The sequence below is a fragment of the Mastigoproctus giganteus genome, chromosome 8 (assembly GCF_048544385.1).
Source record: "Mastigoproctus giganteus isolate SK-2022 chromosome 8, ASM4854438v1, whole genome shotgun sequence".
NCBI lineage: Eukaryota > Metazoa > Arthropoda > Arachnida > Uropygi > Thelyphonidae > Mastigoproctus > Mastigoproctus giganteus.
The window spans coordinates 206065076-206080851 of NC_143582.1; the positions used below are offsets into that span (position 1 = coordinate 206065076).

At 36.1% G+C, this 15776-nt stretch overlaps 1 protein-coding gene across 2 annotated transcripts in view; it reads right to left on the reverse strand.

Moving 5' to 3' along the window:
- LOC150082224 (uncharacterized) overlaps nt 1-15776 on the reverse strand; it is a 236002-nt gene that overhangs the window by 14341 nt on the left and 205885 nt on the right. For both annotated transcript variants that reach the window (XM_090380062.1, XM_090380063.1), the window contains 2 exons: nt 9900-9968; nt 4417-4611 (listed from right to left, as the gene is read on the reverse strand). In XM_090380062.1, coding sequence (XP_090236188.1) covers nt 4417-4611; nt 9900-9968 — 264 coding nt within the window. The remainder of the gene's footprint in view (nt 1-4416; nt 4612-9899; nt 9969-15776) is intronic.

The following is a 15776-nucleotide window of genomic DNA, read 5'->3' on the forward strand; positions in this document are numbered from 1 at the left end:
AGCAAGAAGAAGAATCCCATCAGCATTGAGCATGCTCAAACCATTCAAGGCTTTATACACCTCTATCAGATCACCTCGTTGGTGCCTAGTCTCCAGACACTGTAATTTGCAAAACTTAACCCTTTGTTCAATTCATAAGAGCAGCCCTTTGTTCTTTGTGCCCTTCTCTGTAGCAGCTCTACATCCTTCTTGAAATGAGGCCTCCAGACCTGTATACAGTACTCAAGGTGTGGCCTGACCATTGCCTTATACAAGGGAATAATCAGCTCCTTATCCCTGCTAGAAAAATTCCTGTATATCATTGACAAGACACCATGAGCTACTCTTGCAGACCGTCTGCACTGCTCAGAAAACTTCAAATCTGCCTGCACAATTACCCCCAGGTCCTTTTCATTCTCTAACACTGTCAGTGTAGTACCACAGAGTTGATACGTTGCTCTGGGGTTATTGTTTCCCATATGTAGTACTTTACATTTATCAATGTTAAAGTTCATTGCCACCCCTCAGCCCATCTGCTCAACCTTTCCAGATCCTGTTGCAGCAGCATAGGGTCAGTAGTGTCCTTAACAACCCTGCCAACCTTTGTATTGTCTGAAAACTTGGACATTAAGCTTGATATACCATCATCAGTATCATTTATAAATACTGAAAACAACAATGGACCCAACACTGAACCCTGAGGGACTCCACTAATAACATTAGTCCACGGTGAGCAGTGTCCATTGATTACCACTCTCTGTCTTCTCCCCTTCAACCATCCCTTCATCCATAGCAGCAATTTGCCTCCAATGCCACACTGCTCCAACACTTTTAAGAAAATCCCATATCAGTACACCGTGATCACTACCACCCAGTGGTTCTTTTATCGGAAGAATCACTGCTGATAAGGCACCTCCGTAGCCAGGTGGGCAGGAGCGGCAGTGCGTAGCACAAGCTTCTTGTTTAGACTGGGATTCGATCCCGTGACCATCAAATATGGATGATGCAGAAAGGTCAGGGAATGACCACCGCATATCCCCGGAACAATATGGCCTTAGTTGCTAATGCTCCTAAAAAAAAAAAAGAAAACCAAACCAAATAACTGCTGATAATCAGATTAAGAGTATTACCCTCACTGGTTGCCTCTTGACATGCTGCTGTAGAAAGTAGTCATCCAATAAATCTACAAAATTATTGCTAGTGTGAGTAGCCAACTCACAAGTTCTAGTCAATATCTGTGAAGTTAAAATACCCCATTATGAGACATTCTGATTTACTGGTCCACTCTACTTCTTTGTGCAGTTGTCTGTTGTACTCATCACGGCCATTAAGCCTATAACAATTCCTCTCACTTTTGTTTTCCCAGTGCTTATGTCACACCAAACTGACTCAACATTGCACTTGCACACATGTCAACTTGACCCACTGTCTTAGATTTAATACACTTCTTAACTAAGAGCATAACCACTCCCCCTTTTGTGCTGTCTCTCTCTCTCTCTCTCTTTTTTTTTTTTTTTTTTTTTTTGTAGTCTCTGTCAGGAAGTTCAAGTGACCCTGGCAGAGAAATTTTGGGACTCCCTGGCTACCTCCCAGAGGTTAGTAGTGGGCAACGTGGAGTCCCATCAGGGGCCCCACAGCAAAAAGCCAGATGGCAACACTACACTTCATAAAACAACACACTACTCACACATCTGGCTTTCACAGAGTATTGTTTCACCACACAGAGTATATGGCACAGCTGTGGGAAACCACTGGAGGTGCCGCCAACCCAAACACTATGCCACTATGTCCTTTCTGTACACATTGTATTCCACATATTCAAATTCTGCATCACTTATATCTTAGTGACACCACGTCTCTGATATCCCTACAACGTCCACATTTGATGACTTGACCAGTATTTCAAATTCATCAAATTTATTTACTCTTCTCCTAGTATTAGTTTACATGCAAATATACACACACCTGTTCTTATTATTAGTTACACTAATAGAGCCCATGTATTTGCTTGTTCCATGACAACCCCTGGCAGGCCTTGAAGTTCCAAACACCTTGTTTTTCAGGCTGCTGCATGTTCCAATAGGCAGTGCAAGAATCACTTTCACCTCTACAATTGGCTGGTTTTAATCTATTTGTCTGTGTATCACCCCCAGGCTAGCAGTTTTCCAACTCATCTAACGCTGCCTCAATAGCATCAACAAATATTCTTACACCCCTTCCATTTAAGTATATCTCATCCCTGTAGAAACAGTCTCTCCTGTTAACAAGCCCAGACCACACTGAGAAGGATTCTACCCCATGAGCCTTGAACAGTCTCTCCAGGGCTGAATTGATTGACAAGGCTCTTGCTATATACTCCCTCCTATTGGGTTTGGGTAGAATTGCAGATACTTTCAAATTTAAACCTAGCTGGTGACTTATTCTTAACATTGCTCTGTACTTGTTAAGTAAATCCTCACATCTCTTACTCTTAATGTAACTAGTGCCAATGTGTACAATAATATCACCTTTTGTGCCCTTAAAAGATATCTGCTCTACAATGTCATCAACCAAAAGTTGATGACGTTGTAGCCAGGAACCAAACATTGATGGCAGACATACTCCTGGTCCTATTGCAGCTTTCCTTTTTGCACAATATATTTCCTGTTTCACTGACAATAGCTACCTCCTGCAGAATGAGTGCAGTCTGCCTTTGGGGTTGCAGCCGTGTTATCTGATGCACAAGTGCAAGCTCTGGCACTGAGGTGGACAGTTGAGAACTTGATAGGTTTCCCCCCCAACTTAATTCCATCAAGGACATCCACCCTGTTCTTCAAGCTCTCATAAATGCCCATCAGAACAGTGAGTTGATGCCTAATATTCTCACACACTTTACATCAAACACACAGAGTTCCGCAAACATCAAACATGTATTACATTTCGTGAAACTGTGATTTGGAGGGCAGTTGTCCTCTGAATCACACTTTCAGAGGACAACCAACTCCCCCTCAGTTCTCTCCTGAGCCCACGGCACTACCGCTACTCAGAGCCCTTTGCTTTGCTGCTCTGGTCTTATGCATGATTTCCATTCAAATTCAATTTAACTGAGAATACTATATTAAAGTAATATACTTAAATGCAATAATACTTTGCACCAGTTATGCAGCAATAATATATATTATACTATCAGGTTTACATTATTAAATATGCATTATGATATCAATTTTATGTTATATGTATTACTTTATGGAGTTTAAGTTATACATATTATGTTATCAAGTTTATGCTATACCAGGGTGAATATGCTATGCCATTATGCTTGTAAAGTTATAAGTTAATTATAACAGCTAATAAAATTATCTATTAAAGCTAACCTACATGATTTGAATATTTGATATACCTATTTACCATAACCGGACACTAGAATTCCCTTACCACAAAGTACAAAGTTACGAGATATGATATTTGCACCAAATCACCAATACAAAGGGTTCTATATGTATTAAGTAGCAACTTACAAAATCTCTAGCTAAATTTAAAAACAAACTAATGAATGTGAATCAACAAATCTCAGGGTCCGACTTTAAACAAAGTTGCCATTTTTATTTGTGGACAACTTAATATACCAGTTTCCAGGTCCAGATAAGGTTTGTGCAATAATTACAATTTTTTTAAAGGATGATATAGTCATATATGCAAAAAATTATCAAATTGCATTTTTACCCAAGTTTGTCTCACTAACATCTTAGCTAGCAGCGAAGGGAGCCAAGGAAAAGGTTTTCGTAATCCATATAATAATTTGCTTATGGCCCTCCATCTGGAACACTCTTTGAACTTGAATAACTCAAAGACTAAACAAGCTTTTGACCTGATTCCTTTTGCAAGAGGTTTTATTTAGCAGTAAAATTGAGAAAAAAAAATCCAAGAAATTTCTGACCAAATTTCAAATCCCAAGAATTGATTTAGCTCCCAGTGAAACTAACTTGCTGTTTACTTTGAAGAGAAGACAATTTCTTAGCTTTTGTCATCACAATCAACAAATCTCAGGGTCAGACTTTCAATAATGTTGCAATTTTTGCTCATGGACAACTGTATGCAGCAGTTTTCAGGTCCAGATAATTTTTGGGCAATAACTGTAATTTTTTTAAAGGCTGATATAGTTATACATGAAAAAAATTATCAAATTGCATTTTTATGCAGGTCCATTCCTCTGACACCTTAGCTAACAGCAAAGGGAGCTGAGGGAAAGGTTTTTGTAATTACTTCTATATTAACCTTTACTTCTCTGAAACAGTTTTGTTGAAATATTCACTACAGGCATTCTAGAACTAATGTAATATACAATGACACAATAACATCTAAGTCACTGATGTGTCTAAAATCTCAACAATAACAACAACAACAAAAAATTTGGCATTATTTCCACACCTCCATATTCTGAATAAAAATCAAACTTACCTTGATGTTAACAATTGGTAACTCAGAATCTTTATGTCTCACAATACTATCTAAATTCTGAACTCTTGAAGCTAGAAAAGCACGGAATGTTCCTCTAAAGTTTGCACGACGTGACTGGCGATAACATTCATAGTCAGCACCTCTGACTCCATGCATATCACCTGTATATGGCTGATTTAAAGCTGCCATCCGCAACTGGAAAAAATTTTTAAAAAATGTAATTATATATGTACTGTATACTTCATGAATAATTTCAGACAATGTGAGGTAAGTTTCAAATAAATGCAACTGCAAACCCAAAAGTATCAAAAGTTGCATAAATATAGTTGCATTTAAACAGTCCATGAACATATACAATTCTTTCAAACTATACCACTCAGTTAAAACAGGCAAACATATTTTATCACTTGACTCATATCCAAACTCATATTTTATTTAAGATTAGTAATCAAGCACTGACATCTTTTACATACCTCAGGTGTCATGATTTCTGGAAAGTTATAACTGATGGAAATTCAATTTTTACCAGTAAACAATATGAACAATATATTTTTAACTTCAAAATTAAAAAAGACAACAAAATAATTTCAAATATTTAATTATAAAAAAAATGCACAAACCTTTCTCCTTATCTGAGGATTGCAAGGAAAGACAAAAAAAACAACAAACTGTCAAATAAGGTTGTCATCTGGTATAAAAATGAAAATAAAAAAACAGATACCAAGAAAAATTGAAAAATTCCAATGCTTATAATTTAATTTTTATACTGGGAAATAAGGGACTATTATTCAAAGAACTTTTTAACAAGTTTCACAATAACATATATTTCAGATTAACAAATGTAAAGTATTTTATACAGGGAGCATGTGAAGCATATCTTAATAACCATTTTTTATAAACTGAACAACTGAAGCGTTACCAATATTGATGAAGGCACATCAAGTTTAATGTCTAAGTTTGCTGATGATATAAAAGTTGGAAGAGTGGTTAATGACAAGAGTTAGGGTAAGTTATTTCAACAAAACTTAGAGAAATTAGGAAGGTGGGTTGAGAAGTGGAAACTGAAATTTGACATTGATAAATGCAAGATCAATCGCATTTGGGTAGCAGTAACTCCAGAATTAACATAACATTTGGGTGCTATCACACTCAAGATAATAGAGAACAAAAAAGGCCTATGGGTAATTGTGCAGTCCAACACAAAATTCTCTGAGCAGTGTAGACAGGCTGCTTGGATAGCTCATGGAGTTCTGTCAATGATACACAGAAATTTTGCCAGCAGGGACAAAGAGGTCATTATCCCATTGTATAAGGCAATGGATAGGCCACACCTTGAGTATGGCATACAGGTCTGGAAGCCTTATTTTAGGAAGGCAATGGATCTGTTAGAATGAGTGTAGAGAAATGCAACAACGTAAGTTAGCTGCACAAAAGAGTACTCTTACTATTCTTTCTTAGTAATTGCAGAATTTGGAAACTAGGCCCGCTAAGAGACATGATTGATATGTTCAAAGCTTTCAATGGATTTCAACTAAATGTTGCCATCAACATTTGTGGAAAGGGGTAGTTTGAATAAATTTAAGGAAAGGCTAGACATATTATTAAAGGGGTGGACAAATGATACTGGTAGTTTAATTTATTTTAATATTTAATTAATTAATTTTCTTTTTGTATATTTATTTTCTTTTTGGCTGATGCTATATAAGCTTGCTTCCTTCATCATATGCAAGCAAAAAAAAAAGAAAAAAGAAATAAAAATTCACAAATAATAAACAACTGAAAATTAAAAGAATAAAGAATGAATAAATGAGAGAATTAGGGAGTGCTTAGGTGCCTACACTTCTACGAGCAATCTACAGAATTCTGCTGTAATGACACTACTGCTGCCTGTATGTGAGAAGAAAACTATGGAAGGACATCCTACAGGGGAATGCAGACACCTCACAAAAAAGAAAATAATGAAATACTGTAAAAGAAATAAAAATCATGATATAATGATAAGGGAACAACAGACATGATTTTTTTCAGAGAGGGCCACACCTGAAGATCCTCAAAAGGTCATATTTTTCCACATTTTGCTTACACACAGATAACAATAGTTAACAATAGTTATCTGTAAGCAAGCTGCTTGTTGTTTTCAAAATTTGCAAACAACAAGGAGCTTGTTACCAAAACTATGCTGTACTATAGAAAACTGGTCAGAAATCTGGCAAAGTAATACCAACAACAAACTTTACCAAATCAAACAAAAACCAGAGTTGTAGCTGTCTGGATTCAGACGAAACAGATGAGAAGTGGTATTGGCAAGACTCAGAATTGGGCATACTCATATTATACACCCATTTTTATTATTGGGAGAAGGTCCATCCCAGTGCATATCCTGTCAGACACAACTTACAGTTTACCACTTTCTTGTAGACTGTCCTCTTTACTTATCAATCTGTTCTACCACCTTTCGATCATTTGGCAAATTAAACGAATCCCAGATTTGATCTCATTTCTTGGAAATCATGCAAACATAGAAGAACTGTTATCATATTCAAATCATACTGGCCTATATGCAAGTATATAATTAAATTATTGATAGGTATATGGATATAAGAAATAAACTATGAACTGGCACAATTTGACCTTAGTAGCCCTTGTATCATTAAACTTAATAACAACAACAACAACAACTATACTATAGTTTTATTGCATGCAAGTTCCTTGCAAACAAAATACTTGCTATAGTTTTAGCAACAAAATTATGTGTTGAAAAAAAAAAGTGTTTGATGTTAAGTTTAATTTAATATTTTCTACAGCAAAATATTAAATTAAAGAAAATTTAATATTTTCTACAGCAGCATGTTTGATAGACTTTGTCTATCAAACATGCTGCTGTAGAAAGCTGTTGATCTGATTATCAGCAGCAATTTTTCATGCATTAAGAACTTGCAGGCAAAACACTCATTAGATAACAGTGATCACAGTGTACTGATATGGGATTTAATTAAAGACATAACTACTGTCAGGGGTAAAGGGAAAGGCTTTTGCTTTTGTAAGGGTGACTACATGGGTCTCAGACAGCTTTTAAATTCTATGCAGTGGGACTAACTGATGATGTTACCAACAAGAAATTCTAAATGGGAAGCATTCAGGGAAGTAATTATAGAAGCTACTAGGCTTTTCATATCAACTAAGAAATATTGTTCAAAGCTTAGATGTAAATGGATATCAGATGAATTGATGAGAGTGGCAGAGAAGAAAAATGCATGAGATGCATAAAAATTATGAGGTGATACAGACTCCTATGGTAAATATAAACTAGTATGTAATCAAGTCACAAAGGAGGTTAGGCAAGCTAAGGCAGATTATGAGAAATCGCTGGCAAAGAATGCAAAGAAAAAAGAAAAACAACAAAGACTTCTTTACATACATTAACAGTGGAAGGAAAGGGTTGTACACGCTGATCCACTTGATGCCAATGATTTAACTATTGATGGTTCCACTCAGGCTGCTGACAAACTGAATAGATAGTTTGCATTTACATTCATGCATGACAAGTTCTTTAGGGAGGGAGATGCCAGAAATTTATCAAAGTCTAATAGGCAGCTAAATCATTTTGTGATAACTGAAAGGAAGTGGAAAAATCCTAACATAATAAATGTGCCTGGGTAGATGGGATCTATCCAATTGTATTAAGGGAGGTAGCAAAGGAGGTAAGCAATCAAAATGTGACATGAGTAATTACAGACCTGTTAGGAGACATGTTAACTTCTATTTCAGAGAAAATAATGGAATCACTGGTTAAAGAAGTAATACAGGACTATGTAGATAAGAATGCAATTATATTGCAGTAACAGTTTTTTAAGGGGATTTGTTATGGATTTAGATTTGCTAAGGGGCAATCTTGTCTAACTAATCTGATTGGATACTACGATGTACTAAAATAATTTTGATATCATGTACTTGAATTTCAGAAAAGCTTTTGATACAGTTGCACAAATTAGAGAAATGTGGCATTAAGGGCAAGGTACTGCTTTGCACAAAGGGATGGTTGAGTGGGAGAAGACAGAGAATGGTTATTAATGGATGCTGCTCTTCCTGGGCTAATGTTATTAGTGGAGTCCCCCAGGATTCAGCACTAGGCCCATTGTTGTTTTCTATATTTATTAATGACATGGACAAAGGTATATCAGGCTTAATATCTAAATTTTCAGATGATACAAAGGTTGGCAGCATGGTTAACGACAGTAATCAGGGTAAGCAAACAAGATCTATAAAATGTAGGCAGATAGGCTGGGAAATGGCAATTTAAGTTGAACATTGATAAATACAAGGTACTGCATATAGGGAGCAGTAATTCCAGACTAACATTTGGGATTACTGGTATGTTAATCTGCAATTAAGTATGTTCAGAGTAGCAGAAAATGAAAAAGACCTCGGGTAATTGTGCAGTAAGATATTAAATTCACTGAGCAAAGCAGACAGGCTGCCAGGACAGCTCAATGGGTTTTGTCAATGATATACAGAAACTTTGCTAGCAGGGATAAGGAGGTGATTATCCCATCAAACAAGGTAATGATTAGGCCGCATCTTGAGCACTCTACACAGGTTTGGAATCCCCAATTTAGGAACAATGTAGATCTGCTGTAACAAGTACAGAGCAGGGCAATGAGATTGGTGAACAGAAACAAAAGGGTGGACTTAGAGAGAAAGGCTTCAGTTCTGCAAATTGCAGTGTCTAGAGACTAGGCATCTGTGAGGTGATCTGAATGAGGTGTTTAAGGCATTGAATGGATTGAGCAAGCTCAGTGCTGATGGCCTTCTTCTTCTTCTTGCTCAGAGTACACATGTGAGGGGACATAAATTCAAATTGAAGAAGGATGGTTGCAGCATAGACATACAGAACTTTGTCTTCAGCCAGTGGGTGATTGATTGTTGGAACAAACTACCATCTGTTGTTGGGGAAGTGGGTAGTTTCAATAAATTCAGAGAAGGACTAGACAAATTTTTGGAGGCTATGGACAGGTGATGTGGGAAGGATTTTTTTTTTTTTTTACTGATGTGTTTTATAAGCTTGCTTTCTTGCATCATTTGCCACTACCAATACAATACTAATACTAAAACAATATATGCTTCTACTTTAAACATGATATAAAATTTACAGTCACTTTTAAGAAAGCTGATATCATTTAGGTATCACTCATTGTACATAATGGTGAATTTCTTATTTATTTCAAAAAGTTCTATACGGTCTCTTATAGTAGTAGTAAAATTTTGGTAATATTCCATAATTTTCATATTACTGAACTCAAGCAAATATAAGTAAGAATCTGTGATAGAATTCATACTTTGCACATTAACCAATATATTAACATATAGTGTGGTCAAAAAAATTCATTTTATTGATATTAAAACTTATCAAGTCAATCTTAAAATTACAGTAAATAACCTTTACAAACGTTCAACTATATTTTGAATAAATGTTGTTTACTTACTCTAGGTGTATTATCCAGTCTAAGATTTCCAACTGGAGAATTAAGTGGTGCTACAGTAGTGGTAGTTGTCTGAAAATCAAAATTCAAAAAAGAGTAGTATCATGAAAGATGAATGTAGCAGTCAAAGTATAAAAAAATACAAATTTAAGTTAATTCATATGCAGGTATATGTGGGGGTGAGATAGGGATATATCTGTAACACTCTCGTGGGTATTAATGCATGCTACCAGCCACACCTCTAAAAGGAACATATCTGCCTATATGGCATCAGTCAAATATGATTTTTTATTATAGAAAATCATTTGTTTGTTTGGAATAATGCATATATCACAGTGATAATTTTTTAGCTTTTTTGTTCAACTGAAAACAGTTTTATTAATTATGATTTAAGTAATTTATTCTAATTTCATTGTTTTAAATTTCTTATTCTGTATGCATTTTTACACTCTTCTATTATACCTCCCTTCCCTCAATTTTTGGCTTTCCAGCTGTCAAACCTCCCTTGAATGAAAAAAATAATAATAAATAAAAGGTGAGTTTTAAAAAAATATACATGATTAGTACAAAGAGCCAAATTATAATATGGTATTGGTGCAGATATATTACCCATCATATCCCCATTCATTCTTCATGGATGGGATGGTATGTTACATTAATGACTAGCATCACAAAGAGAAATATAAACAAAATATATTTATTAATAGGCAAAGCTAAGTAATATTTGACAGGTGCTCTCAAAATATTCCAAAATGAGCATTTGCAACCTTTATACAACAGTTTTGGTAAACACGACAATTATGGCTGAAATGTTATCAGAAGCCCTCAATTTGCTTCAGTTTATCATTTTAAATGGAAAACAAAAGGTAAAATTCACCAGGTACAAACTAATATTTAGTTGAACTGCCTCTGGCCCTGATGACAGCAGTACACCGTCAAAGCACTGACAAGATCAATTTCTGAAGATAAACTGACAGTTTGTGGTTCCAAACATGAATTATAGCTTCCTGAAGTTCACGAAGTGTCTTTGGTTTCTTTCTGGCAGCTGCAGATTCCACACGATGCCAAGAGTTCACTATAATATTCAGGGCCGGGCTGTTTCCTGGCCAGCTAAGAGTTGTAATGGACTGTTCTTCCAACCATTTTTTCACCTGCAACAAATTTAAACACATTACTGTAAAACCTCTAATGCAGAAAAAAAGTAACTTCAGAAGTGCCTACTTACACTCTTTGCCTGATGACAAGGAGCAGGGTCGGCCTGGAAGATGCAGTTACTTGGCAGGTTGAAATGGTTTCTAATGGTTGGCAGCAATTTGCCTTCCAATATAGCCAGGTATCCATTGGCATTTACAGAACCTTTTATAAACTGCAGGTGACCTACTCCACAATACGAAATGCACCCCCATATCATTTGGCTGGTAGGGAATTTCACTATAGACACCATACAATCTCCATGGTATTTTTCACCATGTCTATGGCGAATCGTTTGTCTCCCATCAGAACCATGCAGGTTGAATTTCTTCTCATCCGAGAAAATAACTGACTTCCACTGCTCGAGGGTCCATTTAACATGCTCCTTACACCAAATTCATCGGGCCTTTTTCATTTTTTGTGTGAGGAGGGGGCTTCTTCTTAGGACGACAGGGTACAAGTCCATTTTTGAAGAGGCATCTTCTGACTGTTACTGCACTTACTACCGCTCCTGTATGTTCTTTCCATTCTCTTTTCAGCTCAGACAAAGAAGCTTTATGGTTTTTAAGGCATAAGTGCTTCAAAACGCGGTCCTGTTTTGGCATAGAGACTTGTTTGTGTCCGGTTCCTTTTTTCCTATCAGCAGAACCAGTATTCTTGAGTTTGGAAAGAAATCTACTCACTATCGACTGATTAAAAGACACTCTATAAGCAATATGACGGGAAGAACATCCTCACATAAAGCAATAATAGCACTCTTTCTTCGTGGCATGAACTGCATGTAACTCGCCATCCCAACACAAGCAAGGAATGACTGCAACTTTTGCAGAGCATGCTTATATAGCTGAAAGTAACAGCTGATACAATATTACGTCATCATCTATGCTTGTCAATCTTATCTGATGCAATCTGTAAGAAATATTACCATATACTTAGTAAGATATAACAGCTGAGCCCCCTGGATAGAACTAGAATGGAAGAAAACCAAGGACATACAAGAGATGGGAGAGTGGGAGATTCGGGAGGAAGAAGTAAAGCAGACAATCAAGAAATCTCACAACTGGCAAACTCCAGGAATAGATAACGTCCACAATTACTGGTACAAGAAGCTCACTTCAACACACATGCACATAGCAGGCAGTTCACATGAATGATAAGGCACTCAGAGACAATCCCAAAGTTTCTCACTCAAGGAATCACATATTTGAAGACTAAAGATGAAGATACAAGAAACCTGGTGAAATACAGGCCAATTACCTGCCTCCCAACGATGTACAAGATCCTGACCAGCTGCATAACCAAGAAGATATCAGACCACTTGAATAGCCAGAACATAATGGCCGAACAGCAGAAAGGATGCAAGGAGCAATTAACCATAGATGCTGCAGTTATAGAGCAAGCCTACAAGAAGCACCACATGTACACTGCCTACATCGATTACCGCAAGGCCTTTGACTCTGTGCCTCATAGCTGGCTAACAGAGGCACTAAACATCTACAAAGTCAATCCAATAGTGACAAACTTCCTAGGAGAAACAATGGTGAAATGGAGTACATCACAACCAGGCCAGTCCCCATCAGGAAAGGAATCTTTCAGGGAGATGCCTTGAGCCCACTGTGGTTCTGTCTAATATTTAACCCGCTATCCACCATGCTCAACAGCAGCGGCAAGTACAGATATAACCTCAAAGAAGAAGGAAGGAAGAACCCCTGTACACCCTCATCCACCTGATGTACATGGATGACATCGAGCAATATGAGGGAACCGAGAAGCAACTCCAGCAACTACTCCAAATCACCGAAGAATTCAGCAATGATATTAGAATGAAATTTGGTCTACACAAATGCAAGACTCACGGATTGCACCAGAGAAAATTAGTCAACCGAAACTACCAGCTGCAGACTGGTAAAGAGATTGAAGCCATGTCAGAGGGAGAGGCCTACAAATACCTGGGGATGAAGCAGTTACAGCATAAGAAAATTAAGGCCTGCCTGACCGAAATATACCATCACAAACTCAGAAGCAGGGCCGCTATGACCCTATGTGCCGCCAATAAGCAAAATCCAATTTGCTGCCCCAAAATATTTTGATTAAAAAATAAAATAAGACGTAAATAATTATTATTAATTTATAGAAAAAGAAAAGAATAATAACATATCTCACATATAATATAATGAGACAACAAACAAAAATAACAAAATCATTCTGAAATTCTAGAACTAAACTTTAAATTCTAAATCACAGTAATCGTACTCTATCGCAATAATAAAATAAAAGGAAAATTATAATGTTAAAAAAATTATACAAATCTGTGTTTCCTTGCTTTAAGAGATGCAAATTTATTAATTATTTCATTTATGTTTATTTGTTCCAAATGATCACTTGCCATTGAAATTATTGCCAAATCAGAGAGTCGTTGTTGACATGTTGTCAATTGTAAATAAATTTTCATTAATTTTAATGCATCAGCCAAAAAAAAAAAAAAAAAGGGAAAAAACCACCCACTACTTATTCACCTCCCCATCCTCTCCAAAAGTTTGTCCAGTTCTTGCTTGAATTTATTTAAGCTACCACAACAGATGGAATTTTGTTCCAAATTCACCCATTTGCTGGCTAAATGCAAATTCCCAAACAACTGTTCTACAACTGTCTTTCCTCAATTTGAATTCATGCTCTCACAAGTGCGTAATCTGAGCAAGACACGAAGAATCCCAACAACACTGAGCTTGCTCAACCCATTCAAGGCCTTATACACCTCAATCAGATCTCCTCACAGAAGCCTAGTCTCCAGAAGCTGAAATTTGCAGAATTTAAGCCTTTCTTGGTAAGAGCACCCCTTTGTTCCCTTCATTTGCATAAATTTTTAATGCAACTGCTACATTTGAAACAGTATCTATAAAATTGTTTTTAAAAATATATTGTAACACTTCAAATAGAGTAATATTGTCTTTAATATAAATTTGAAGTTCTCTAAGTTCTTCAAATAAAGCTAATCCATCAATATCACTTAATTTATTACATAAATCTTTGCAAAGATTTAAGAAATAATTATATTACCATTTTTTTTTAAATTCAGAAATATTATAAAATATTTTAATTATTTCTACATGTTCTTTCATATTTCTAAACCTTTCAGTTAACGAGAAAATTGTGTCCATAATTTGAAAGAAAAAAATTTATTTTGAAATTTTGTTGCGGATCCTGAATAGTTTTGAAATGTCATCTTTTCTTAATCGAAATGTCGTCTTTTCAATCTTTTCCTTACACTGCTTACTTCTGGAAGTGAAGCGGCAATGCCAGTGATAGTAGCCATATTATTAGCTGAATTGAGAAATTTTTGGAATGCTTCCTCTGTTCTATTTTCTAGAACATTCTGTGATTTCCCATTAGTAGGGGGTGTAAGGCAAGGATGTTCCATGTCCCCCGTACTATTTGATTTATATGCAGAAGCACTGATGAAAGAGTTCAAAGAAGAGCAGAAAGGAGGTGTAAAAGTAGGAAGGGGGAAGATAAAAACAATAAGATTTGCAGATGACTATATATTGATTGCTAATAATGAAGAATTACAGAGCTCCTTGGACATCTTGAACAGCACAATAAAGGAGTAAAATATGAAGATTAACAGCAATAAAACCAAGGTAATGTTAATTTCAAAGTGGCCAGGAAGAAGAATCAATACATTAGATGGAATAATATTGGAACAGGTAGACAGATATAGATACTTGGGAAGCATAATGACAGAAACTGGGAAAAGCCTGAAAGAAATAAAAACAAGAATTCCAATGGGAAGGAAGCATTTAATAATAGAAAAGAACTATTGAGAAGAAATTTCAAGGAGGAATTAAGAAAGCAAATGATGAAAACATTAATATGGACTGTTGTACTATATGGCTCTGAAACATGGATACTGGGAAAGAGGAGATTAGACCCCTAGAAGCTTTCAAGATATGGGTGTGGAAGAGAATGGAAAGGGTGAAATGGGTGGACAGAGTGAGAATGAGATTTTGCAGAAAGTAGAAGAGAGAACATTTGTAAAGAATTAAGAAGGAGACAAAATAACTTTATAGGACATATTGAGAAAAGAAAGCATGCTGAGGAAAGGGATTGAGGGGTAGATGTGTGGGAAGAGAACTGTTGGGATAAGGAGAATTGGAATGATGGATTGGACAGTAACAGGAAATTATGCAGGAATTAAAAGTATAGCACAAGATAGAGAAGCATGGCATCAATGAAGCCCTGAACCTGCCTGAGGGCAGAGAACTTGAAGAAAAAAGATTTTATAACTGCAAAATATAAATATGAAACATAGATCCAGATAAGCAAATTAATGCGCCTGCAATTTCATGTACTATATTTATTTCAAATGAATTATTTGCCTGTCGTGTTGAACACTGGTAAACGATGGAAGTCGCACTGATTGTATAAAACCAATCAGATGACCAGCGCGACTTCTCTTTATGTGGGACAAGCAGTTGGATAGGTTTTAAGAGTAACACTGAGTTGCAAAATGGTAATCACTTTGGATCTTAATTCGTGCTTAGCAGCAGCACTAAATGACTCAATAGGTGCAAACAATGCGTTCCCAGTAAAGTCTCTCGTAATCTGTTTGTTATATGAAAATTTTCTTCGTTCTACTGAAACTATTATAAATGTAATTACCAGGGGAATTTAAAAAATCTCTAAATATCA